The 26,162-nt window shown below is 58.7% G+C and overlaps 1 protein-coding gene and 1 long non-coding RNA gene across 3 annotated transcripts in view; one reads left to right on the forward strand and one right to left on the reverse strand.

The window, feature by feature from the left end:
• The window catches only part of HDLBP (high density lipoprotein binding protein), a 56,075-nt gene that overhangs the window by 11,896 nt on the left and 18,017 nt on the right, over positions 1-26,162 (reverse strand). The window contains exons 1-16 of one of the 2 annotated variants that reach the window (XM_090285459.1): positions 21,979-22,061; positions 18,361-18,425; positions 17,065-17,177; positions 15,297-15,454; positions 14,168-14,383; positions 9,664-9,870; positions 9,344-9,559; positions 8,676-8,882; positions 8,436-8,543; positions 7,461-7,565; positions 7,068-7,146; positions 4,847-4,986; positions 3,536-3,640; positions 3,298-3,411; positions 2,375-2,461; positions 2,076-2,207 (exon numbers count right to left, since the gene is read on the reverse strand). In XM_090285459.1, coding sequence (XP_090141585.1) covers positions 2,076-2,207; positions 2,375-2,461; positions 3,298-3,411; positions 3,536-3,640; positions 4,847-4,986; positions 7,068-7,146; positions 7,461-7,565; positions 8,436-8,543; positions 8,676-8,882; positions 9,344-9,559; positions 9,664-9,870; positions 14,168-14,383; positions 15,297-15,454; positions 17,065-17,140 — 1,950 coding nt within the window. In that variant the 5' untranslated portion in view covers positions 17,141-17,177; positions 18,361-18,425; positions 21,979-22,061. Of the gene's footprint in view, positions 1-2,075; positions 2,208-2,374; positions 2,462-3,297; positions 3,412-3,535; positions 3,641-4,846; positions 4,987-7,067; positions 7,147-7,460; positions 7,566-8,435; positions 8,544-8,675; positions 8,883-9,343; positions 9,560-9,663; positions 9,871-14,167; positions 14,384-15,296; positions 15,455-17,064; positions 17,178-18,360; positions 18,426-21,978; positions 22,062-26,162 lie in introns of those variants that run through there. The other variant, XM_090285467.1, reaches the window with a different exon arrangement.
• Positions 22,493-25,955, forward strand: LOC150022883 (uncharacterized). The gene is made up of 3 exons (XR_016512705.1): positions 22,493-22,671; positions 23,586-23,671; positions 25,713-25,955. It is a non-coding gene; the product is annotated as an uncharacterized LOC150022883 (long non-coding RNA).

A 26,162-nucleotide genomic window follows, 5' to 3' on the forward strand; every position in this document is an offset into this window, starting at 1 on the left:
AGAGCAACCACCAACGCGCACGTCCCGCACACCTCGTGAGGCAGAAGGGCAACAGAAGAAACCGAAGAAGCCTCCACGGAAACGGAGGCAGCAAAAGAGACCGAAGCAGAGGGATACACCCGACCGTGTCGTGTGGCCACACGCCGGCGGCTGAGGCACTGCTCATTAACAGGACACCTTTTGTCTGGGAAGGGGAAGAAGTTCTTGTGCTGGATGGTACTGATGGTCGTACAGCAACGTGAATGTGCTCAGTGCCACTGAACTGTACACTTGAAAATGGGTCAGCCCTGCCTGGTGCGGCTCAGTGGACTGAGCACCAGTCTGCGAACCAAAGGGTCGCCGGTTTGATTCCCAGTCAGGGCACAGGCCTGGGTTGTGGGCCAGGTCCCCAGGTGGGGGCCTCATGAGAGGCAACCACACATGGATGTTTCTCTCCCTCTGTTTCCCCCTTCCTTTCCCTCTCTCTAAAACTAAATAAAGTCTTAAAAAAAGAAAAAAGATGGTTAAGGCAGTAAATTTTATGTATAGTTTACCCCAAACTCAGGAATAAAAAATAATCACGTTAAGTGTAATTTATGACATTTAGTAAGTGTATATAGCAAAGTATGTAGCATAACACGGAATAGAGATATGATCACTAACATAGCTAAGTGTAAACACCTCAATTTAAAATGCAGAGATTGTCACCCTGGCCGGGTGGCTCAGTTGGTTAGAGCGTCGTTCATACAACAAAAGGCTGCAGGTTTGATCCCCAGTCAGGACATCGACCTAGGTTGCAGGTTCGATTCCTGTCGGGGAGGTATAGGAGGCAACCAGTTGCTGTTTCTCTCTCACACTGATGTTTCTTTTTCTCTCTCTTCTTCTAAGACTGACGTACATATCCTCAGGGGAGGATTAAAACACAAAAAAGTGGATCCTAAGATTTCTCACAAGAAAAAAAACATTGAAGGAGAAAAAAGGGCAGAGATTGTGAGTCTGAATAGAAAAGCAAGCTGCCTGAAAGGCACTTTAAAATAAATATTTCAGAGCAAAGGATATTACCAGGAGTATAAGAGGCTGCCCTGTAAGGACGCCAATTATGTAACTTGGGAACGAGTCGTGACATCATTACAAACAGGAACAAGACAATGTGGGAATATTGTGAAAAACTTTATACCCATAAATTCACCAACTTAGATAAAATCTTGTAGAAACCCCTTTGAAAGACACAACCTACGAAGCTCACATGGAAGGGCACGTAACCTATCCACACGACGAATCATCACCCAGGAAGGAGCAGGAGGAGGAGGAGGAGGGTCTAACACCCAAGCTCACAGACAGAGAACAGTGTTGTAGCCGACAAGTGGGGCGTCGGGGAGAGCAAAACGGGGAAAGGGGGCAAAAGGCACAACCTTCAGCTATGAGTCCTGGGACATCACGTAAGCGGGGTAACTCGGCTGCTCATCTGACCTTCAATGTTCTCAGCACAAGAAAATCAGTCAGTCTGTCTGTGTGTGTGGTGACTGCTGCCCTGGACTCATCGCGCGGGGTCCCTTCCCCAACGCATCAGATGCTGGGTGTCCACTACATCTCAATGGGAAAATGAAGTATTGGAACATGTGGCAACATGGATGAACCTCAAAATAACCGCGCCAAGTGAGAACAGCTACACTCCAGGGTAGACACTGTGATTCTCAGGCGTCTAACACTCAAGCTCATCTGCTGATGCAAAGCAGACGGGCTGGACAGGGACAGTGGGGAGGGGCCACGGGCAGCGGCACGGGTAAGTGTGGCATCACCACTGTGCAGGTGACCCCACAGACGCGCACCTACACAACCACATCCAATTGCACACTTCAAATATGTAGCGCTTCTTACATGTTCATTTTTCAAAAATTGAAAAAAGATATCCTAACACCTGCAGGACAGGAAGATACCTGAGCACAGGGGTCGAGTGCTGCTGCAGCCCAGGACCCCCACTCAGGAAGTACCGCCACACCGCTGCCGGGCACAAGGTCCTCCGGGAGAGAGTGTGGGCCGCCTGACCCCGTGCGCAGGCCCAGAGCACCGTCCCGCAGCCGGCAGCCCCCCATTACCAGGTCTTTCTGGATGGACAGGATGCGACTCCGGGCGGCCTCACAGTTGGCCCGCTTGCCAGTGATGATGATGGTCTCCGAGTTGCTATTTTCTGCTGGAAGGTCAATCTTGGTGTTGCTTTCCTCACGGATCTACAAGGAGGAGCAGTATGAGGGGCGGCTGCCATGGAGACACTCGGGGAGCCCCGGGCAGGGAAGCAAGGCTCCTCTCCCCCCTTGCCTCTAAGGCCAGGACAGCACAGGGCCACGGGGCGCGGGGCAAAGAGCGCCACGATTCAGGGCACAAGCTGGCCAGTCACCTTTTTAATGTTTGCGCCTCCTTTCCCGATGATGTTCTTGTGAAACTGTTTGAAGATTGGAACAGAGATGGAATAGCTATTTTCCACCTTAAAAACAAGAGAGATGGCCCGGTTACCTGTCATGCTAGATAATGTCCCTTCCAGCTCCAAGGTTCAGCTCTGGAGCAGACTTCGTCCTGCGTCTCTCCTCCTGTCTGACCCTTGGGGGTGGGTGAGGGACCTGTTAACAACTCACTGACCTGGCCCCACACAGCTGATGGTACAAAGCGTCCTTTTATAAAAACTGGAGGCCACAGACCCTGCTGCCTGTCCCATGCACGCTCCACAACCCAGAAGCAATTGAGTATGGCCAGGTGCCCTCCATCAGCATTTTAGGTTACAAGGGCACCCATGGCCCCTGGCCCCTCCAGGACAAGAGTGGCTGGGGACAGGCAGAGGCCAGGACTCCAGGCTGAGGAGTGATCTCAGGACACACAGACCTGGCTACTCCTGGGAAGCAGCCCCGCCTCGCCCCCAGGAAGTCACAAGGTGGGTGTGAGCCGGCCAGTGGCTGTGGAGAGCACAGGCCACATGCAGCCTCCCACCAACTGCCCCCTTCCACTTGCAGGTCCGAGGGAAGAACAACCCATCGACGCCTCTCTCTCCTCACAGGATGGTTCAGGTTCCAGGTGCCTGAACACCGCTGAAGGAGACAGCCCCACCTGGCACGTGACACCCGGGTCTCCCCACTTTAACTCCGTGACACTCAGGTGCTAACAGTTTCTGCTAGTCTACACATGAGGTATCTAGAGGTGGCATCCCAACTTTATCCCAAGTCCTGGAGACAGCAGGCCCACCCAGCATGCAGTGCACTCCCCGAAGCAGAGGCCCTGAGAGCAGCCCCCCCACAACACTGTCACACGAAGGGTGGAGAGCGTCCCCACCAAGTCCGCCACCATCTTCTGCAGGTACTTCGTGCACTTCTCCACCTCGTTCTTGGGGCCTCGGAGCTGGACGACATCACTTTTCTGTGCTGGATCTGGGAAGTTGATGATGACCTAGGACAAATCACCAAGAGACCAAGTTCGATTATCGCTGAGAATTCCAAAACACTGAATGCCCCCAGGTGCCAATCACAGCGCTCCCAGAGGGTTAGTGACATGGGCTGCTGGGAAACTTTACCTCTGGGAATTTGTCACGAATTTCACGGATCCGTTCACCCTTTTGCCCAATGATTGTGCGATGAAATCTCTGTTCAATGATTAGGTCCTTGGTACGCTCATTTTCCTGAGAATACAATCAAAGTGGACGAGGTTATTTGTCACAACCGAGATGAGCAACCCCTCGCAGGAGGCCCTGGGAGCCCCAGACTCGCTGAGCGGCGGGGAAGTGGCGCCAGGCGCACGGGCCAGCAGACAGCACCCGCGAGACACCTACTCCCTCCACCAGCCGCACACTGTGTGCCACCCTGGGTGTGTCACGCCCCTGAGCGAGGTGCAAGGGCGGAGCTGAGTGTAAATACAAGCGCGGCCGCAGTGGCCATAGTCTCCAGAGCAGCTCCCACAGCGCTTGTCTTACAGCAAGAACCAGAGACAAGGCCAGTGCTCTGCACGGCAGGGAGTGACGTGCCTCATTGGGGGGCTGCCTTACTGAGACAAAGCGGCTGAACTCAGGGCACTGGGCCAGAGGGCCTGTTATAGCGCCCGATGTGCAAGCAGGGGTGGATGGCAGGGAGAAACGCCACCTGCCTGCCGACTAAACACGAGGAAGGATTTGGGAGATTCTAGAGCTAACAGAAAACTGAGGGTTCAGCAACCTAGTAACAAGACGCTCCTGAGCAGGTCAGGGTGAGAGCTGGCTGGTGAAGGGGAGAACCCAGGCACGCCGGGCTGCGGAGGGAGCTCAGGACTTAGGACGGAACAGCCCCCGGTTACCACTGAAAGACAGAGCTCTACCCCACAGCTGGCCTCTGGCTGGGCCCCGGCCTGGGCACTGTGTGGGGTGTGACTGGGGACCCCAGGGGAGGGCAGCTGGCCCTGGGGCTGTTCCTGCCCTGACAAGGAGAAGCCCCACTTCTCCTCGGCTTTCCCAGCAGTCTGCACAGGCTCATGCTAAGTTCCTAGCTCTCAGCAGTGAGGCCTCATTTGGATTCGAAGGCACCGGGGGCGTCCTGTGCAGCCCAGGTGGAGCCTCACTGCTGGAAGGCGCCCGAGCCGGGCTCCGGTGCGTGCTGGCGGCAGGCCCAGCGCAGCAGAGTGCTTTAGTCTGGACACGGGGAACAGGGATCCTCGTGCCCCTCCCGTTCGCAGGAACCCTCACACCATCCACTCTCAACTTCGGACACACACACACGTCCACTGGTGCCCTTAAGGACCCAGGGACGTCCCTCGTATCCCTGGAGCTGGTACTCGGGCTGAGTCCCCACAGCAGAGACCACACGCGCCCGGCACAGCAGGCGGCCCCGGGGACGCACGGGACCAGGCCCGGGCTCACCATGCGCGAGGCGAGTTCCAGCAGCTCCCGCTTGGCCTGCTGCACGCCCTGCGGGTCCCCCTCGATGCGGATCAGGCTGCTCTTCTCACTGTCGGGAGGGATGCGCACAGACACCTTGTACTGGTCTTTGATTCTGTTGACTTGGGACACAGAAGGAGACATTTCAGATTCAGAACCGATCACGGGCACCCACAACCGACTGGGCTACAGCCCCGATAACCTGACCAGCTATCACACAGGCAGAAAGGGTGACAAGGCCCCCCACCCCGGGGTCGCCACACACAGTGCCACGCTGCCAGCTCTGAGGGGCAGTGGCTGGGGCTCCAGAGCCTGAGGCTCGGCTGGCCTGAAGTGGGCCTCGGGCTTCGGAACACAGCAGGCCCTCAAGGGACGTCACTGTGTTCAGTGCTCTCACGATAACGCTGACAAGGAGAAACCTCAATGCCTAGCAGGGCCACTGCCTGTTTCGGGTGCTGGGTCTGCCACACTCCCGGGCACGGGAGGGGATGCCGTGTCTGCACTGTCCCCGGCTCTGTGGGTGTGGGTGGCCCTGTGACGGAAGGGCATCCTGTCCAGGGTGGGTCTCTCCTCGCACCCTGGGCTTCTGGGACAGGGTCCAGGTGCCCATGACCCTGAACTGGAGTGAGTGGGTAAAAAGAAAGTCGTCTTATTTTCAATGTTAAGTATGAGAAGTATTTTGAGTTTTTACTTAGAAGTTTGGCGATGTTTTGTGACCAGACACATGTAGGACCTAACTCTGGTTCACACTGTCTGCCTCGGGTAAAACGGCTTCACATGTTTCGTTTCGCTCAATGTCACTGTTTCCAAGGACCTACAGGTAATGGCAAGGACTTGCTGTATCGGGAAGCTGAAAAGACCCCCGGTATTTCTAGTGTGGAGACAAGTTTGGGAGCCACTAGTCAAAAAAAGTTCTCTCAAAGTAAGTAAGTAAGTACCGAGAGAAGCCTTCACACGAACCGAAGGGCTCCCTGCCGGCCGCCCCGCCCCCAGGGGCCTCCCGCCACCCACTGCGAGGCCCTGCCGTCAGCACTAGTATCTCACTGTCCCTGCCAACAGATGGAATCGAACACCCTCCTCTGGCACCTGCTCTGAGCAGAACCCAGTGTCCACACCCTGGAGCAGCCCTGTCACCACAAGGGCATCGGCACTGGGCCCACTATGTAGTGAGGGTGACCAGGGAGGGTCTGCTCCAAGCCCTGAGAGGGCCCCCAGCCAGCGCGCTCCGACGCGGAGTGGGTGCCGTTCCGGGGGGACCGCCTGGACGGAAGCTGTGTGGCGACTTCAGATTATGGAAGATAACAAGGGTCGGAAGCTGAATCAGAAGAAACAGAACAGGCCCAAGGTTTTAAACTGCGCGAAGTACGCTAAGTGGTCCACATCCCTCCTGAGCAGAAACCCAGAAACGAATGTTACTACTGCATTTCCATTTTTTAAGAAAACACTAAGTTAACCAAGACCAGAAAACAAAGCAAGTTTATCCTTTCTCCCTCCTTCTCTTCTCTCTAAAAATAAATAAATAAAATCTTTAAAGAAAACGCTCCTGGGACACCAGACTGATAGCTGGTGGGGCAGGCGACAGGCGGATGTGTGCTCGGAACACACACGCTGCTGAGGGGCCCGCAGAGGCTCATGCCTCCCAGGGGCAGGGGTGCTTGAAGCCCGGGGAAGGACCCAGGACCGTGGTATATGATGGCCCTCACCTCCCAGCGAGATAGGGCTGTTTCCAGAACTCTGAGGACTGGGATGTGCACCACGGCCGTGCAGTTAAACTGGGCAAGAAAGCGGGCTGTAATTCACACGAAGCTCACCTAACACATTTCCGATGCTGTCCCGCCTTGTGCTACCTACCTGGTACAGGTAAGTCCGACACTGACCCTGGGCTCACCTGTTACTGTTTACCCAACAGAATCCCTCCCTGCACTGTCACGAGTCTAGAAACACCTGACTCCTGGGCCTGCTCCCAGGCAGTGGGGGTGGGGCAGGGCAGACTACAGTGCGGGTGGGCCACACCCAGCAGCTGCGGGTGCAACGTGGAGGACGACACCCTCAGCACGGCCTTCACCACGGCCCTCTTAGGCAACTCCAGGAAGTGGCCCAGTCAATGACGTCTGCCTCTATGCCGAACACCTGGGCGAGGACACCCGGTCAAGCACGTGGAGGCTCTTCTCCCAGCTGCCCCCAGGCCGCCCGCCTCACTCACTGTTGGCTCCGCTCTTCCCGATGAGGTGTCTGTGGAACTTGTGGTCGATGCTGATCTCCACGTAGTCCATGCGGTGGATCTGCGGGGGTACAGGGTGCGTCCAGGGGCCGTGAGGCGGGCGGCAGAGCCGCAGTCCAGAGCCGGCAGCTGCTGCCTTTCCTGACCATTTGGCCATCGGGACTGCGGCAAGCTCATCCCTCTGGCCCCCTTCAAAGACCCTTCTTCAAGGTAAGGTCACCCTCCGTGCCTCTCTGGGACTCCGGCTGGCTTCCGACAGTCTCAGAACCCACTGCTCACTGACCGGGCCGCCCTCTTGTCTCCACACCCAACCACGGGAGGCCCACCGGCCAGACAATGTGACGGCGGCCCCGCGCACATGCAGAGGAGCCTCACCAAGTCCTTCACCATGGCTTCAATCTGCTCCTGGGCCACGTTCACATCCTCCGTGGGGCCCTCCAGGGTGATCTTGTCCTCACCCTCTGTGAACTCAATGTGAACCTACCACAGCAAAACAGGGACAGTGACGATGGGCACAGCAGCAGTGGCCTGAGACCCGACAGGCTTTCCTAGAGCAGTGGCTGACCCCCGCTCCTGGCGTGAACGCATGTCCACGTGCCACAGAAAGCTGCAGAAGGGCCTGAGGACAACGGTTACGTTGGCACTAGGAGCTGCAGTCTGATCACCCCTCCTTTACCAGAAGCAGGAACTGTGACATCCCTCACACTGTGCTCGCCACCAAAACCGCCGCCCGACACAGGCGTTCCGGGCTGTCCGCACCGCAGGGCAGCTCCTCCCAGCAGGTCACACAGTGCGCGACCACTAACAGGGATGGAGTTTAACTCAGGTACAGTGGCCCGACGGTAGTCCCAGACAAGGCCACTGTACTCCTGTTTATGACACACCCGGTAAGGAGGTGACTTCCGGGAGACTGGCCCCAGGAAGTCAGCGCTTCGGTGCACGTGAGGCCTTTGACCTTAGAAGCGAGGTGGCTACAGAGTAAGCGGAAGCGGCGCCCACGCAGAACAGCGTACAACACGATGGTGTCCCGCAGTATTTCCCGGCGTGTCTGTGGTCCCGGGAGCTACTACCTACCCCCTCTGTAAAACCGAGGCGCCCTCCAGGACACCCCTGCACCTCAGAATTACAGACGTAACCACTAGGAGTCATTACGCCAAAACTAAACACGGTGTTTCTTACAGTCATCAAACCTCGGAACACACGTCTCCTCCAGTTAAAAAGAGCAGAAGGATAACAGACGTCAAAAAACAGATCCTAGTTTCTGAAAGCTGAGCCAGTCTCCGGAAGCAGCCGGCAAGGACAGACGGCGACACCACGATGAGGCCGGACGCGCACGACGCGCTGCCTCACCTTCGGCATCTGCTGCGTGATCTTGGCCAGGTTCTGCCCCTTCTTGCCGATGATGAAACGGTGCAGCCAGGAAGGAGCGGAGACGGAGGAGACAGTAAAACTGTTGGCCTGGGAAACCAGGGAGCAAAGAAGTGGGTCTGCAGCTCGGGGCCGCACGCCAGGCCCCCAGCAGGGCTCCGCGGCAGGCGAGTGCCCGACCCAGCACGGCCCTGAGCGCAGATCCGCTCGGGAGGCAGGTACCTTGGCGTAGACCTCCGTCAGCGCCTGCCCCAGCTTCTCGGGCTCACCCCGGAGGATCACAGTCTCGGAGGCGCTGTCAGAGGGCGGGATCTCCACAGAAACGCCAGTTCTGTCCAGGATCTCCTGCAGGGAGTTGCCCTTGGGCCCGATGACGTACTTGTGCTGGGACTTCTTCACCTCCACCGCGATGGTCGTGGTCTTCTTTTTCTGAGGGGATGCCATGCGGGTGTCAGAGAGAAGGCGTGCAAGGGGCTGGCGGGGACGAAACGCTGCCGCCCCGGGGGGTGGGGGTTGTGTGCAGGACACGTGGCGGCCCAGACGACCAGCCGACCCTGGAGACTCCACTAATCAAGGGTCAGGTTTTCTCCCCGAAAGAATTACAAGACAACTTAAGCCCAGACAGATAACTGCAGCTTGGAAGGGCTACAAACACCAAGCCCTCTCCTCAAATTAAGGAATAAGCTTCAGGCCTTGAAGTCACCAACTGGAGCTGACAGCTGCCTTAGAGAGGTGTCACTTGTGAGTAGCATGCCCAGCCCAGCCCGGGGGTGGGGACAGCGGGGACAGCCTCCACAGAGCTCGGCCCACCTCCAGGGACAGACGAGGAGCAGCGCTGGGCCTTGGCCTCTCTGCTCCTGCCCGCGGGGACCCCCCTCCCCCACCGCTACCTTCTCCTCGTAAATCCTTTTGATCCGAGCCACAGCCTGAGCGAGCTGCTCCTTCTCCCCGGTGAAGACAATCTCCGTCCGGTTGACGCTGGGCGGGGGGATGTTAATGCGCGTCCCTGTCTCCTGCATGATCTCGTTGACAAGCCGGTTGTAAGGCCCGGCGATGAAGGGGTGGAACGCCTTCTCCACTTCTAGCCTCTCTACAGCACGCTTGTCCTGGAAACCAAAGGACAAGGCTGAGCACGGGTCTGGGCACAAGCTGAGGACAACAGGGCCCCCAGTGTCAGGGCCGAGGCTGCCGCACGCACACCAGGCCGCACCTGCTCGGCAGAGATGAGCAGGACTTCGTGGCGAGCCTTCTCGATGCCCTCTTTGGTGCCGGTGATCCGGATCTGGTTACTCGCATCATCTGGGCGTGGGATCTGGATTTTGGTTGCAGTTTTTAGCTCCAAGTCTTGTAGTTTCTCTCCATTTTTGCCAATAACAAAGCGATGGTGTTCTTTGGGAATGGCAACCGTTGCTGAGGCCTGAAGCAGGTACAGAACCAAAGGAGACAAAAGTACGTGTGGGTTCTGAAAAAGCAAGTTTTCCATGATACGCTCTCTGGCTAGAGGGCCACTGTCACCTGCTCTGCCTCACCGGCCCCACCCTCCTTCACAACACTGGCAGGTTCCACATCCCCTCCTTGGGCACACTTGCCCTGACGCCCCGCGAGGGGAAGGTCAGGTGTGACATGTTCCCCAATCACATTGCCAGCTGTCGTAATCACCGAGGGGGGACTCTCTGTCCAGCCTTTCCTCAGCCCGGCCCTGAGCCGCCATGAGGACAGGGCTATTCCAGTCCATCTGCCTTGTTTTCCACGCCAGGGACTGCAGCCCCATGCCGGGACCACAGGGAAGCACGACGGGCGGCCTGGCCAGGGGAACGCCTGCCCCTGGGGCACTGGGCTCGCCTTACAAAGAAGCCCCATGTCCGCGGGTGAACTTCTCTCCCTGCCTCCTTCACAACCAGTTACAACTGCCTCACCCGGGTTCAGAAAATGGAAATAATCCAAACCCTTCATCCCGTAACTCAAACGACCAGAAATCAACCACCTTCCTGAGGTCACAGAGAACTGGGAGAGGATGGCCATTCCCAGTCTTTCTAACTCTGTACAGAAAGCAGCCATCTACTAAGAGAACTTAAAGGAAAGTGTCAAGGGGCCCACCCACCCCAGCGCTAAGTCACAGCTCAGCCAGCTTCCCTCCTTCTCCGAGGGACACAGTTTTTACACAGAATGTTCAGCATGGGCGGCGGAAATGTCACTCATCACAGAGGCAACAAGGAAGGCCCTCACTTGCCAGCAGCACAGATACTGGGGCCGCTGGCTGACATTCTGAGCAGATGAGGCTTATTTCAAAAATGGTTCAGTGTTAGAAAGTCCATTTATATAATTCACAAGAGTGTTAGATCGATGGAGAAAAAAATAATCATTTCCACAAAATTTAAACCCACCCACAATAAAAACTGGAAGAACAAAAGTCAGCAGCCACACTACTGGCTGAGCCCTGACAGCACAGTGAACTGCCCAGGCCCCTCTTCCTAACCTGACAGGACATGCCCCCCACCCCGGCCCCCGCGGCCCCACAGCTGCCGCACAACTGACCCCCATGGGCACGCGTCCCTGCAGGAGGGGACACAGGCTGGACAGGAAGAGCACCAGACCCCACAGCCAGGAACCCTGGGAAACTGCTGCTTTATTATACTTTTTCTTACTGTCTATGACAGGGAGGCTGAACTCAACTCCAGAAATCAACAGCTTTAACTTAGCTAAAAACAACTGGTTAGAAGACGTGCTGGAAAAGACCGCCATTCCCAGCAGGCAAAATAAACGAAAGGACAATCAAGTAGCTGGACTCCCAGCCAGCAAAGTGGAATGTGGGCATCAGAAGCAAAAAGCCGATTTGCAGGTGCGCATGTGGAACAGACGCTCACAGAAGACAGGCAAACCCTGGGGAAGGAGCGGCATGGGAGGGACGGTACAGCTGCACCACCGCCGTTAGCAGCGGGACGCCCAGATGCGGTGGAGCCGACAGGCCGGAAAGACCCACACTGACGGGGACACCCAGCACGTGGTAAGAACGGCCGCTCCAGTAGGTGGACGGCGGGGGATTTCTGTAAAAATGGTGCTGACGACCGGAGAGCCACGCGGGACAGGGCGAGACCGCAGGTGCCCCCGCACCATTCCCGGTACAGTCCACCCAGAGCAGGGACTGGAACGTAAGAACACGCTTACACGTGCCAGAGAAAACATGAATAAGCATTCCTACAGACCCCAACGTGGAAAAAACGTCCCTGACAGTGACCTACATAAAACCCTGTTCAATGAGTTTGCACATTGATAAGCTTTCTCCGAGCAGAGCACAAGATCTGACACAAATGGCGAACGGGAAGCGTCATCTGTGACACAGGACTGCTGAGGGCTGGCGGGGCCCTGAGGTACTGAGCAGGTGGGCAGCTCTGACTCGATGGGCAAGGGCAAGAGAACTGCGCGGCCGGAGAACAGCAGGAGGGACAGGTGCCGCCGTGCCCACCAGAGCAGTGCCCATCGGTTTCCTCGGCTGCCTTCCAGCCTGAGCCACCAAGTGGCGGCCGGCCCGCGGGGCCGCGCTGCAGAGCAAGGGCACAGCCCCGAGGGAGGGGACCTGGCTGTCAGGGCAAAGTCACACTTACCGTTGCCTGCAGACCGGGCCACCTCAGTTCTAGGAGACCCAGTTGAGATACACTGGGTGAAACAGGGAACAGCACGTGTACAAGGTTTTTCCTGTGACATGATTCATAACTGAAGTTGGGAAGCCGCCCAACTGCCTGAATAAATCGCAGCACAGTGTCCCAGGGCTGGATGAGGGCGTGGGGAAAGCCGCTATGTGCTGGTGCGCAGACGCCTCCAGAACACAGGCAGGAAGACACAAGGAGCCGGACAGTCTTCGGCAAGCTCCCTTTTGCTGTTATTCCACAACCCAAACTGGGAGGACCCACCAAGGACTAAGAATGTCGCCAGCAGGGAGGGCAAGAGCAGGGCGATGAGGCCGGCTCTGGACAGGCAGCCACCCAGCAGAGGCCCCGTGCACAAACGGAGAGCACACGGGGGCCGGGGCGTCCAGCCACCCACCGAGACAGCAGCCTGGCCTCAGCAGAGAAGATGGCTTCGAGCGAGCGTGAGTGAACCGAGGCCTGCACCTGACAGAAGGATCCGTGTGCTCTCAGGCTGCTTCCCACTACAAAGGTCGAGAACTCTTGGACAAGCAGCAGATTTCGGATCTATGGAAGGACACGGTCAGGGCCGGTCGAGGCCAGTCAACAAGTGGCCTCTGTGGGAAACCGGCAAGTGAATGGAGGTGGGCGGCCCTGCCGGACGCTGCAGGGAGCTGCCCAGGAGCAGCCCAGGTGCTGGCTGGGGATGAGGCCACTTGAGCCCGAAGAACAGCTAACAGACATGTCACGCGTCCTAATGACACTGAAGAGACTCGTGGAAGTGAGGGGCCGATGGGAGAGGGCTAACTCAGCCTAAAAGTTAAGAGGGAGGACTAAGGACCAGTTATTGGTTCTGCCCTCCTCTCTCCCACTGCCAGGGGGAGCTCTTCTCCACAGACCACCTTCCAGTGTGGAGCTGGGGAAGAGGGGAGCCCCAACCCAATGGAGCCAGGCGGCCACGGTAATGCACAGGCAGCAGCTCAGCACAGGCTGACGTGACCCCTCCATCTACCCATCAGCCTTGGAATCAGTATCAAGTACACAGCACCACCCACAAGCTTTCTCCTGCAACAAACAAGGTGACCATGAACGTGACCACCCAGCCCTCCCCACCTCTATGTTCACAGGAAGTAATGATGGGCACCTGCTTGTTCCCCAAATCCAAGGGCATTCAGAAAAGGGGAGGCACTGCTAAAAAATAAAAGGACCCGTGGCCCGACAGGCACACCTGGTGGCGGGCCGCGTGTACAGTGACCCGAACACACCGTGAGGGAAGTCCACGTACAGACTGGGCGGGACAGAGGTATATTAAGAAATTACTATTAATTTTACACCACACTGAATTCTTTACAGGTGAACATGCATCTGAGATTTGCTCTAACGTAGCCAGAGGGGCATCAGGGAGGAACGTTTTCCAAGTGTCCCCACCCGCCCGGGGCTCAGCACACCAGCCCCAACGGGAGGCCGTTCACACGCACCACTGCCCTCTCCCTGCTCCCTGCAGCTCGCAGGGTTCGGGACCGCCCCCTGGGCCCCTCCTGGGGATCAGACCTGTCCTCTCCACCCGCCTGCCGGCGTGGCGCCCCGGTACGTGCACGGGCGCGGCGGGGGAGGACCTCACTCTGCCTCGGCCTACGCAAGCGCCACCTGTCAGGGGCGCCACAGGGTCACTCCTCTCCTCTGACGGCTTCCAACTCAACCCCAGCGCTGGTACCAGACTGCACAGGACCTCAGAACTGGTTTAAAAACACACACACTGGGCCTGGACACGTGCACGCGACAACACGGCACGCACGCGACAGCACGGCACGCACTGGTTCCGACCCCAGAACCGCCCGTCTCCACACGCCCTCACTGCATACGCCGCCTCGGGAGCACGGCTCCTCTCACGTGTCTCAAACGCCGGGACAGCTTTCGACCTGCACGCAGTCCCTTCACTCGAACAGCACAGATGGGAGGGGTCCCAGTTCTATGACTGCGCCAGGAGGCTCCGAATGTTGCTGTCCCACCTGTGACCTGTGAGCCTGCCCACGGGTGGGGGTCTGAGGAAGTTCAGGTGCCCCACTCGGGACGGGGACAGGGGACACCCACCTGTGTCTGTAGCCTGGCCACAATGTCCTTCCGGGCTTTCATGACGGCATCCAACTTCCCAGAGACCATGATGGAGAGCCCCTGGTCTTTCGCAAGAGACAGCTCCAGGTGAGCGCCGGTCCTCTGCATGATCTCAAGGCAGATTTTTGCTTGTTCGCCTTCTCCAAACTGGTTCATGTCCTTGTACTTTCTCTCTTCCAGGGGTACGTGGAACACCTGCTCCAAAAGGCCAAAGGGCATGGTTAAGAGCCGCAAGAGAGCAGACGGACGTGCGCCTCGGCACTAAACACCAAACCTGTCTGCTCACTCCGGGCCGCCCTCTCCCCACGGCTGGGAGGCCTAAGAGCAGCGAGGAGCGGAGCAGGAAGCACTCAGGTCAGGGACTGACCTCCGAGTGAGGCCTGGGAGCAGCGAGCAGCGAGCAGAGGAGAGGCCAGGAGCTGGGGGGGCGGGGGGGGGGGCGGCACAATGGAGGGGCCAAGAAGGACCTTCCTGAAGAGTCAAGACACAGCAGCCTGCTGGGAGGTGAGGGCGTGTGAAGACACAGGGCGAAGGCTGAACAAAGGCAGGTGGGGGGCAGTCCGAGCACACGGGGTGAGCCAGGGCCCTCAGCCCCACCGGCCCTGCCGGGGTCAGCGGGAGGACACACCTGGGGTGAGACTGGGTTCCCCCCACCGCTCCGTGGAGCCGGGACTGAGCGTGGCACACTGAGCTGTGTGCAACAAGACCAGACGACCGGGGGGAGAGGGGAGACCAGGACGCAGCCGGAGAGCTCGGGGTTTGGGGGGGCGCCCTCTCAGCGCACAGGTGGCTGCCAGCACCACGACCGCCAGGAGTTCGTGAAGAGTTCACGTGAGTTCAGGGAGCAGAGAGACAGGCTAGTGAAGGGGGAAAAGCCAGGAAAATGGTGTGACAGGAAGCAGAGGCAGAAACTGCTTCCAGATGGGGGACACGGGGCGGCCCAGACAGGCAGGCTTGCTGGAGCTGCCGGCGGGGAAGGTGCAGGCGGGGCAGCTGCAGGGGCTGCAGCAGAGACGGAGTTGCAGTGGGCTGGAAAGCAGAGGGGACCGGAACCGGTCCTGGGTGCTGGGAACACGGGGCGGCAGGTGGAGAGGAGCCGCGCCCCTACCTGAGTGATGACGGAAGCCTTGATGGGCCGGATCTTGCTCCCCCAGGCGCCCGAAGGCTCCTGGGCTCCCTCCAGGCATGCTGCTTTCTCGGGGAGTGGGGGGAAGGCGTCCTTGTAGGTCGGAGGGTCACTCTCTTCTTCTGAACTTAGAGCGGCAACTGGACCAGCCAACAGAGTGAGAGGAAGCACACTGCTTTCAATGTCGGATGAGCAGACTCGTGGAGGCTCGCATCAGAAAGAACGCCAGCTACCCGAGGGACGATGCCCTGTGTCCTCCTCCCGTGACAGGGAAGGGCCCCGCGAGGCCATGAGGCCCCGCATCCCCAAGCCCAGCAACGGAACCGCGGGGGCCAAACTCTAAACTCGTGGGCAAAGGGCCTGCCCTCGCAGCCTCCCTGTGAAGGGTCAGCTCAGAAAAATGGGCACCTCACTCCTGCCCTGATGGAGTGAGCCCCCTGGAGGCAGGCCTTGTCCCCAAGAGTCTTCTAATCCTGTATTTTAAAAAACCACGATCAGGACAATGCCTGGCACAGGGCTGGCTCTTAAATGTGGTGCAGAACAAAGTAACGCTGCCAGGCAGGGCCTCCGTCACACATGTTGACAAGAACTCCAGCAGGGTTCCCATCAGTCCCCACCCCCACAGGGAGCAGCAAGCCCTGGAAATCGGGGCCCCTCATCACTGCTGCTTCTGCGTCCCATCCTCACTGTTCACATTCTCGCCCCAATAACCACAGCTCTGTGAGAGCAGGAGGGTGACTGTCTGGGATCAGCCCACGTGCCCAGGCTGAGCACAGTATCTGGCAACAACAGGGCTGGGTGACACCCGCTGGAACGCTGCGCGCCCAGAGCAGACGACCTTTGGAATCAGACAGGCTGACATCTGGCTCCCGTTAACCACCTCCAGCCGCGTGGCCAAGCTCTCAACGCCAATAAGGACACGGCGCTGGCCGGCGCTTGGGTTCCGTCACTACCTCGTGTCCGTCCCTCACCTAGGAAGGGATACGACGCAGACCCCAGAGGCTGCGGGGTCAGCAGAGACCCAGGGCGCAGGCACGCAGAGCCGCAGCCATGGTGTCCAGCCCCAGGTCTGCACCAGCAGGGACACAGGCACTCGAAAGGTGGCCCGAGCGGATGACACAGTGAATTCTTTTTTTAATTACTTTAAAGTTAAGAACTGACACCCAGTACAGCTATTAGAAAACTTAAGAATGTTTGGAACAACTTGGGAGGAGAATAACCTACTCTTTCTGGTAAAAATCAAAATACAGATGAAGGGTTTTAGGTAAAAATTTGGTATGCAAATCAAGCCGTCCTGCCATTGTCAACGGAGAGCAGATTCTGAAGAAAGTAAGTAACGTCAGCTATCGGCTTTCCCTTCTGCCCCAGGAGACGTTTTAGGCCGACACCTGCCAGGGCTGGGCCGCGGGGCTGCGGGAGGGAGCTCGGAGCCGGGGCCCAGCCCTCCCCCCAGGACGCTCCTGGCAGCGCTCCGGGTTCTCCGTAGCCCACAGGCGGTTCAACACAACTGGGAACAGCACTTTTGAAAAAAGCCTATTAATTACCAACGGTCGAACTCATCAGCTTTCCAGAAAGTCGTCCACATTTTAAACCTCACTGTCTAGATTCGCCCGTCACTCCTTGCCAACTCCACCCTGCGCACAGGGCAGTGCGGTTCCCAGCACACACCCCCAACCCCAGGGGGAGAGGTGCCCCCCAGACTCGACCAGGGCTGTCTGCGGAGTCCAGGAGAGCGTGCTGGGGCTGTCACCTTTGATCTGCTGCGGAACCAGCCCACTGCGGTGTTCAGCAAAGCTCTCCTGGGTCAGAACTGCGACGGAGCTCATGGTTGATGGCGCGCCCACACGCAGTCCGGGTGAGTCACTGGAGCCGGGGAGGAGGAGAGAGGTCAGCACAGCCCGCTCCCTACTGTCCCAAGACTCTTAAACTGACTGCCAGCCGAGGTGTGACCCTCTTTTACTAGCAAACTACACCTGACCCTCCTCACGTACAGCCCCCAACGCAGAGCGACACCCAACCCCTGCCCGCGGGAAGAGGACAGAACTGCGGGTGGAGGAGGCCCTTGCCTGCCGGGCCGCTGAGCAGACGGGGCGCAGTCCGCACGCCCCCGCTGGGCCAACTGGGACCCACGCCCTGGGACCCGCCTCCACACCTGGGAGCTTCCCTAACCGTGCACCTCAGTTGTTTGTTCATCTGCTCACCCAGAGGCCTCCTGAGGCTCGTAGAATTTGTCACACAACAGTTGCTACCAGAAAGCCAATCAAGCGGCAGAGGTGAGACCCCCACCCAGGGCCCAGGGGCCGGACAGAGCTGCAGGCTGAGGCAGCTGGCGGGGGGACGGGGAGGGAAGGCGGCCTTGCAGCACCCAGTGGCCACGACGTCGTCACAGAAGCAGCAGGGGCCGGCCAGGAGGGCGGCTGAGTGCTTCTACGTGTGCTGACTGGCTCTCCTCCAACACCCCATCGCCCAGGTGTGGGGGGCACTTGCATCAGGTGGAACCTGGCACACAAGGCACCCACCCCTGAGCGCCTCCGTACTCGGGGGGCGGGGGGCTCCATGGGACTCAGGCTCTCAAAACCATGGTCCCTTATTGGGAAAGCAGGGCTCATAGGAAACCGAGGCCGGGGCTTAGCTTCCCCCCAACCTCTCGGTGAGGCCCACGCCACTGCAATAGAGGCAAGAATCCCTCGCGTCACGTGATCACACACCAAGTGTCTTGTCCCACCTTGGCAAAAAAGTGTAAGAGGACCAATAATTTAATAAAAGAGTGACTTTTCACCTAATTTTTACACCTTAGACCACTCTACAAATTCAAAAAAATTAAGCTCTGCATCAAAGAGAAGCTCTATCACCACCCAGATCCTCCTGAGCAAAGATAATTCACCCTTAAGAAGTCAAGACTCCAACCAGACAGACGCTGAGGACACCCCCTGCAGGGCGGGACGCGCCGCTCTCCCGCACCCCTGGAAGCGTCAGGATGAAACACACTGAATGGCAGTGCGCGCCCCGCCCAGGGACAGGGAGCAGACAGGGTGGCCCAACTCACCAGCAAAATGGTCAGTAGCCAGAAAGTCCGTCCTGAGGCCGCCTCCGTCAGCCTGCCAGCTTTTGCTGGATTGGGACAGGGGGGAGAAAACCAGAGAAAAGTTATTTATCTGCGTCCCACAAACCAGGTTCTTTCACCTCCCAACCAGAAGAGGTCACAATAGTATTCCAGACTTTACCGATGCTTAAGTAACTTCCTTGGAAAAGATGGAAAGTCTGCTGTTAGGCCATTAGCTTCAAACGAAACATATTCCAGTAAAACCTGAACCATCTAAACTTGGGGAGGACAACTTTTCCAGGGACGCTGAGACAGTGATTCTTTAGGAGCCAAAGCCTATTTTAAGTGTAACCATTTTGAAGAAGCCACACAGGACCGGTGACTTGGTCTCCTGCATGGCTGTGTCCTTTTTCACTTTCTTCGACTCTGACTACTGAGCCGGGAGGAAAAAGGTGCTATGACATAGCATCGAATGGGGGCCTTGGGGCCTCCTCAGCCTTGTAGGGGGACTGAGAGCCACTGTCTTTAGAAGTCCTTTGGTCCCTTCTAATCCACCGGGTTTTAGGAACTTCCGAGGCCCTCTGGGAGTGCCCAGGGTGCCACTGTGAACTAGAAGGGTGTGGGTCGGCTTGCCCCGGGGGACCCTGAGACAGGAGCCTCCCAGGTCGGTCACTGCTGCTCCTCCCCAAACTCCACGCGTGCTGGGCCAGGCAGGTTTGACGACGGGCCAGGCACGGGTTGGAAGTGAGAGAAGCGAGGGTGGTAACAGCACAGCCGACCTAACCGGAGTGCGGCCCAGGAGCCAGGACAGCTCATGGCCGTCAGAGGCGCACCAGGAGACCAGCTTCAGAGGGTCCATCGTCCCAGGTGGGACAGGGACCAGCGGCACCTCAGGATTTAAAAAAACTCGCTAACTATAGGGCTGGAGTCACGTGGGGAAAGGGCCCCGACCACAGGCCAGAGCCTCTCCGGGGTCCAGTCCCACCTGACACACAGGGGAGGGCAGAGAAAAACCAGCCAAGACTAAGAGGAATGTGTCTCCAACTAACCCTGACCGGCACGTTTTGAACGACTGAGGCGAGGGAGAGGACAGCCTTTCCAGTAGGTCGGTGTCAGAGCAGCGTGCCCCACAGCGGGTCTGACCGGTGGGCAGGGCGTGTGCTCCTCAGGGTGCCCGTGTGCCCCACCAATCCAGACAATGGCAGTGAGGCCGGGACCCCGGGTCCAATTGGCTCCCACAGGGGCTGCACACCCCTTGCCCGGTGACCTGCCCCCTGAACAGCCTCCCACTCCGGGTTGTCCCAGGCACCAGCGTCACTTCTAAAACCCACTGTCACCCACCCTTCACAAGCCAGGCTCACGCGTGTAACCACGCCGCTGCCCACACCCTTCCCTGTGCCTCCGCTGACCAGGCATCCGGCCTCGCCGGCCAAGGTCAGGCCCCAGGCCCCAGAGAAAGCACCTGAGCCCTGCAGCACCCCCGCCCCGCACCTGGCGTCACATACACGACGGGAAGAGCTCCCGAGGGTCTCTTCTGACACTGCTCACGCCTCTCAGAAGTCGGGTCCGGCTGGCCCTTCTGCTGGACTCGAGAGAGCGGCCCCCGCGCAGCGGGAGCAGGCGCCTAGTGTGCGCCTCACCCCCCGCCACAGAACAGAGCGGAGAGGACCTCCGGGAAACCCGCACCGGGCTGCCGGGGCTGCCGGGGCCACGGTCCCCATGTGCGAACGGCAGTCTGAGCCTGCAACGCCACGCTGAGTGGGTTCCGGGAATGCGCCCGACCCCGTCTAGTGAGGCTGTGGGCCTGCATGTGAGCTCCTCACAGGCCTGCCTTAAAGAGCCCGTGTTAAACATGCGTCCGATGACCTCCGCGTGCGGCAGGCCTCACCCCCGCCGGGGGCTCCGGGGAAACCCGCTGAAACCTCACCCACGGCTCCAGCTCCGCCCGCTCAGACCACTCCCCAGACCCGCCGCTGCTCAGGGAGGTCTGCGCGCCCCCACGGGCACAACCGCGGCTGGGGTCCTCCGCACCCCAGCTCCTCCACTTGCTCTCTGAGGTTCCCCGGAGACCCCGGACACGAAAGCCCGGCGCAGGGTCTCATCAGGCGGCTCCAAGGAGGACGCTCGGCCCCGCTCGCCTCCGCGCTGCCGACAGAACAGGGTGCCTGGCGCGGAGCGAGGGCCACAGCTCCGCTCCTCCTCCGGCCAGAGCGCAGGCCCCTCTCGGACGAGGCTCCTCTGGACGCGCCGGCTCCAGTCGCTCCCAAGATGGCCGGGCCCTCCGGCCCTGCGGTGCCCTCTCCCTGTCCCCGCCGGCCAGGCCCACCCAGCACAAACCACCCACGCCCTCAACCTGGACTTGCAGGGCCGCTTCTCACGTGCGACCGTCGCAGCAGAGCCCCGTCGCCGAGAGTAAGCACGCAGCCAGCGGGACGGGACAGGGGGGCCAGGCGCCCGCGCGTGGGAGAGCTGAGTGGGTCAGCCCTGCTTGCAGCCTGCCCCTAACGAACGCACCGCAGCAAAGCCTCCGGATGAAGGGCTGTCCTTTCCGGCATCTAAGGCCCAGTGTGAGGGGTCCCTGGGCCGGTCTGCCCACGAGGAACGGCCCAGAGGAGCGTTCCCTCCCGCACGCCGGAGCCCAGCGGTGCCTCCCGCTGACACCCAGGCCGCCCCTGGCTTCTCCCCAGGCTGAAGTTACTGACCTGGACGCCCACGGCGACCGTGCAGGGGAATGTAAAGTCCTTCTCTGGACCCATAAACCAAAAGCGCGACAAACGTGGAGGCCCGAAGCGGCGGCCTCAGCCCCGGCCGGCGGGACCCGGGAGCGGCGGCCAGAGCGCTCGTCCCGGAGTCGGCACCGCGCACCCCCCGCAGGAGGAGCGGGAGGGACTCTCGCAGATGCCACCTCAGCACGGCCCTCCCACAGGCCACGCGAGCCCGCGGGCGGGGACAGGCTTAAAGGGGCAGCAGCGCGCTCGGCCTCCCCGCCCTCCAGCCAAAGTCGGCATGTTTCCGTCATGTGCCTTCCGTCGGGGACCCGGGGGCACCTCCGGCCTAAGGTGAGGGGCGCCGAGGCCCAGCCCCGACCGCGCCGGCGGGGGCGGCAGGTGGAGGTGTGGCCGGACGGCCAGGCCCCTCCCCCGTCCCCGGCTCCCGGCGGGACAGACCTCGGTGACCCCCCCCCAGGCGCCCACGTCACCAGCCAGGGCCCAGGTCAGCCGGCTGGGGAGGGGGCGGTGCGGAGGGGACGCGGCCCCGGGCGGGGGTGGAGGGCGCTGTGGCCGGGGCGGGCGCGGGCCGCAGGACGCGGACTCGGGAAAGTTTCTGACTCTTCCCGTGCCAGCGCCGCGGCCCATGCGCAGTGGTGACACGTAGCCGCTCCCCCCCCACCGCCGGCGCGGCCGTGCCGGGGAGCGGGGGACGCCGGGGCCAGCGGAGGGCCGCCAGGCCGGGGTGCGGGCACGGCAGGCAGCCCCCCACCCCTCCCCCGGCCCCCAGCCCCCGGCGCTCCACGTCGGCACCCCGCCGCCGCCCGCCCCGCCCCCGGCGCCCGGCTCCGGCGCAGCCACGCCAGCGCCCGCTGCCCTGGGCCCGCGCCCGGCCTCGCCGCTCCTCACTCACCGACTGCGCGGTGCGCTCGCCGCCCGCCGGCTCCGAGGACGCCCGAGCTCCGCTGCGCTCGCTCCGAGGCCGGCGCCCGGGCCCCGGCGGCTATAAGGGGCGGCGGCGCCAATCCCGCAGAGACACGTCAGACCGCGGCGCCCCGCCCCGCCCCGCCGGCCCCGCCCCGCCCCGGTCAGGGCGCCGGGGTCCGGCCCAGCTCCCGCGGAGACCGGCAGGGCGGACCAGGCCGGGACCAGCCGGAGGGACGCGCTCTGCCTGCGCCCCCGCCCCCAGCTCCGACGCTCAGGGGCCCACGACGAGCGGGCTCTGCCCCGGGACACTCCCCTGGGACGCACGACAGGCTTCCCAACTTCGGGGCACACTTTTCATGCCCTCCCTCGCGGGGGGTGCCTTCCCGTGAGTCCTTCCCGGCCATTCCATGTCCTGGCTCCACTCCCTGGCTTCCCGTTCAGTCCCGTCGGAGCGCAGAGCCTTCCCTCCCTTGAAGGAGCGGCTCTCTCCAGTGGGACAGAGAGAAGGGGCGCCTCCTATCGCGGGGCTCTGGCGCGCAGGAGCAGTCGCGTCCCGTGTGACCACGACGGACAAGTCCAGTGGAGGACTCTGCAGAGACCCCAGCCTGCGTGCGTGACGTGTGCCCGCGGCCGACACCTGAGCACGGGGCGTCCCGCATAGGGCGAGGCACAGGGGCAGGTGTGTGGCCGTCGCGACAGAGGGGTCAGGGCAGCCCAGACCATAGCTCCGTCCCGCAGGCCCCAGTGACCACAGGGGAAGCTGCGGGCAGCTCCCTGCAGCAGAGGACACAGCGAGAGGCAGTGGTCAGTGCCCAAGTCCGCAGAGGAGGAGGTGGGCAGGGGCTACGGCCGCTGTTCAGTCTAAAGATGACTTGTGGTTGGTAACGGCCGGTGACCTCAGTGGCCAGATGTGGACGACAGCACACCGAGGAGCTCCGTCTTAACTGGATGTGGGCTGATGGAAAGAAGTCAAGAACGGCTGGGGGCCCTGGCTGCCCTCGGGGAAAAGCGTTAGCCAGGCCTCCATGTGGGGCTGTGCCGTGAGAGAGGTCCACGGGTGGCCAAGTGGGGAGGCCCAAAGGCAACGGTACGTGCAGGCGGATGCCCAGCCCAGGGCCCTCATGGCATCACTGGGGGAGAAAAGCCACGGGGGGCAGAGGCAAGCCCAGCACTCAGAGCCTAGGCCATCCTCACCAAAGCAACGTCCAAAGTCCCCAGGACTTTAGCTCCAAGGACTCCTCAGCACCCCTCCTGTGTCATTCCTGCTGTTCATAGGTAGTCTTTCCACGGGAATTACCAGCCAGCAATGGAGACGGGTGTGTGGTTGCTGGTCATTTCTGAGGACTCAGCACTGGCGTGGGGGGCGAGGGGGGAAGGAGGAGGGCCAGGAGGCGGGAACAGCTGGCAGGTCCGCTGGCAGAGACCTTCGGTGACGCCAGGAAGCTGCCACAGGCAAAGCCTGCACAGCACCTAGTGCACAGGAGGCCTTAAAAGAGTTGGCTAAAAAACCTATAATTAACAAAAAAATATTATAAAATTCAATGTTAAACTGGTGCTTTGGTGCTGATAGTTATGACCAGCTTTGCTTCCCAGCCAGGTTTGGTGCAGTGAAATGGGATGTCCAAGTCCAGCAACACTCGCCCCGGATAACATGCAACCACTCACGACCGCCTCCAGAGGTGAGCACTGGTCCACGGCATTTGGGTTTTCAGCCCTCAAGGGGACAAAGGAGCAGCTTTGGGCCTACTCAAGGTAAAAGGTTAGGATAGGCCACAATCCCATCCCCACTTAAAGCCATGATCCCCAAAAGGACTAACACTCAGGGCAGGCCTGCGAGCACAGGTGTCCCGGGGCGCCTCTGACCAGCCTGCGCCGGGAGGTGTGGGCCCCTTGGAGCACGAGCCACTGCAGACCCACCAGCAAAGGCTCAGGGCTCAAACTCCTACAATCCTATCTAAGAACCCCATGTTAAATGTAGAAATTAGCAAGACAAAGCAGTCCCGCTCAGGAGGCTGCAAAAGACACCTACAGACCTACCTGCACTGCAGAGGCTAAAAGTCAAAAACTGAAAAGAAAAAAAAATAAGGCTGCACCCCAGCGGGGGTGGCTCAGCTGTCTGGAGCCTCTTCTGGTCGCAACCCAAAGGCCACGGCTCCAATTCCCACTTGGGACCTCAACACACGGAGGCTGCAGATTCGAGCCCTGGTCAGGGTGCGTGTGGGAAGCAACCAATTGCTGTTTCTCTCACACATCAATGTTTCTGTCTCTTCCCTCCTCTCTAAAATCAAGTTTTAAAAAAGTATGTCCTTGGGTATTTAAAAAAAAAAAATCAAGAGAGCATCTGCTCCACAGTAGGTATCTCACTGGGGATGTCAGTGTTTACTCCTACTGAATGAATACATTTGAAGAAGGGCTCTGCATCAGCTTACAGAATGTTGAAATCAGCCTATCCTTACACAGATGAGCAAAGAATAACATTTACAGCCCAATTCAAGAACATGTGTCAGGTAATACAACTTATAACATCCTGAAACGGTGGACTGGACCAACGCTAGGTTCCAAGAGCAGGTTAATGAGCTCCCGCAGGAATGCAGGGACATTCTGCCCTCGAGAGCCATGCCGGCCATGTGCACGGGCAGCGCGTGTCCACGGACACTTGCAAAGTGGCTGGTCTGCACTGGTAGAGCTGGAAGTCCAAATTACATGCCGGATTTTGAAGAGTTAGACCCAAAAAACTCAACATCTTATTAGTAATTTTATATTGATCACATGTTGCAGTGATAATATTTCGGATTGGGTTAAACAATATATTATTCAACTTAACTTCACCTGTTTCTTTTTATATTTTAAGGTACATATTAAAAAGCTGTAAATTATAGCACTATACAGAGTTCTTATTTGAATAGTAGTGCTACAGAATTGGTTTCCCAAACCAAAGCCGAAATGTAATCTGACAAAAAGCTTTTATCAATAAACTATATAGCAGTCTTAGAGGAAAAACACTCAAGTCATTTATTGTAATTCTCTTATTTATAAAGAATAAATTCAGATTAGGGGAGAAATACAAAATGGGTACCTGTCTCAGTCATAAAAATGTCTCGTTTACCAGAAACACTCAGGGGGTGTGGTGCAGGGTGTAGCCTCAGACTTCTTGGAAAGAGAAGACTAAGTTTAGTTGACAGTACTTCTCCCCAGGATTCTAACAACCCATTTAAAAAACGGGGTGTGTGTGTGGAAAGGGGAGAGGGTGGCCCTGGCTGGGTAGCTCAATTGGTTGGGGCGTCACATGAAAAGGTTGCAGGTCCGATCCCTGGTCAGGGCACATACAGAGGCAACCAATCAATGTTTCTGTCTCTCCCCTTTCCTCTCTTAAAAAAAAAAAAATCAATAAACATATCCTCCAATGAGGACTTTCTCAAAAAGTGGGGCAGGGGAAGGGGCAGAGGCAAAAGATACAAACATCTTTCACAGAAATGCAAGAAACATTTTATTAATTTGTACAAAAGAAAACCCAAGTTTATAGTCACATGAGATTCTGTGTTACCTCTCCGGCAAAAATCAAGTTTGATGACTGTCAGAAAAGGTGTGGGAAAACTAGTGTGGCTGGAGGAATAATTATTGATGTGATCTCTTTGGAAAGCAATCTGATTACAAGTTGTAGTTTAAAACACCAATGTTCTTTGACCCAGCAAGTCCTACTTCTAAGAATTTCTCCCACAGATACTCAGGTACATGTCCAAGGACAGATGTACTGAGCAAGCAAATGCTGGTGGAGCACCAAGGCCCCTACGTGGCCTCTGCAGTGACCCACCCAACGACCACATCCTCACACTTCCTGCACAGGGAAGACCAGACACCACCCTGTACTCCTTGGGGAGCCTGAACCCAGCTCCCCCGCCACGGTGGGTGCTTGCTCCCAAACCTGCTCATGCCAGCTCTGCTTGCTAATGTAATTACATAATTAAAAAAATAATACAGAAGAAAATGAAAGCAAAAGAAATAGTTCTGTGAATACTAAACTCAGCACACCGTAAGTCCTCAGCAAGGGCAGGTTGCTTGTAAAAACTTAGGCAGTTAGGTAAAAGAAAAATCCTAAAAATCTCAAGGAATCCCATATTCCAAGGGCTTTGTAAGTGTCTAAATTCTTGATCCACTTAAAAGACACTGGTG

Source organism: Furipterus horrens, unplaced genomic scaffold (genome assembly GCF_987537825.1).
Source record: "Furipterus horrens unplaced genomic scaffold, mFurHor1.1.pri manual_scaffold_1, whole genome shotgun sequence".
Lineage (NCBI taxonomy): Eukaryota > Metazoa > Chordata > Mammalia > Chiroptera > Furipteridae > Furipterus > Furipterus horrens.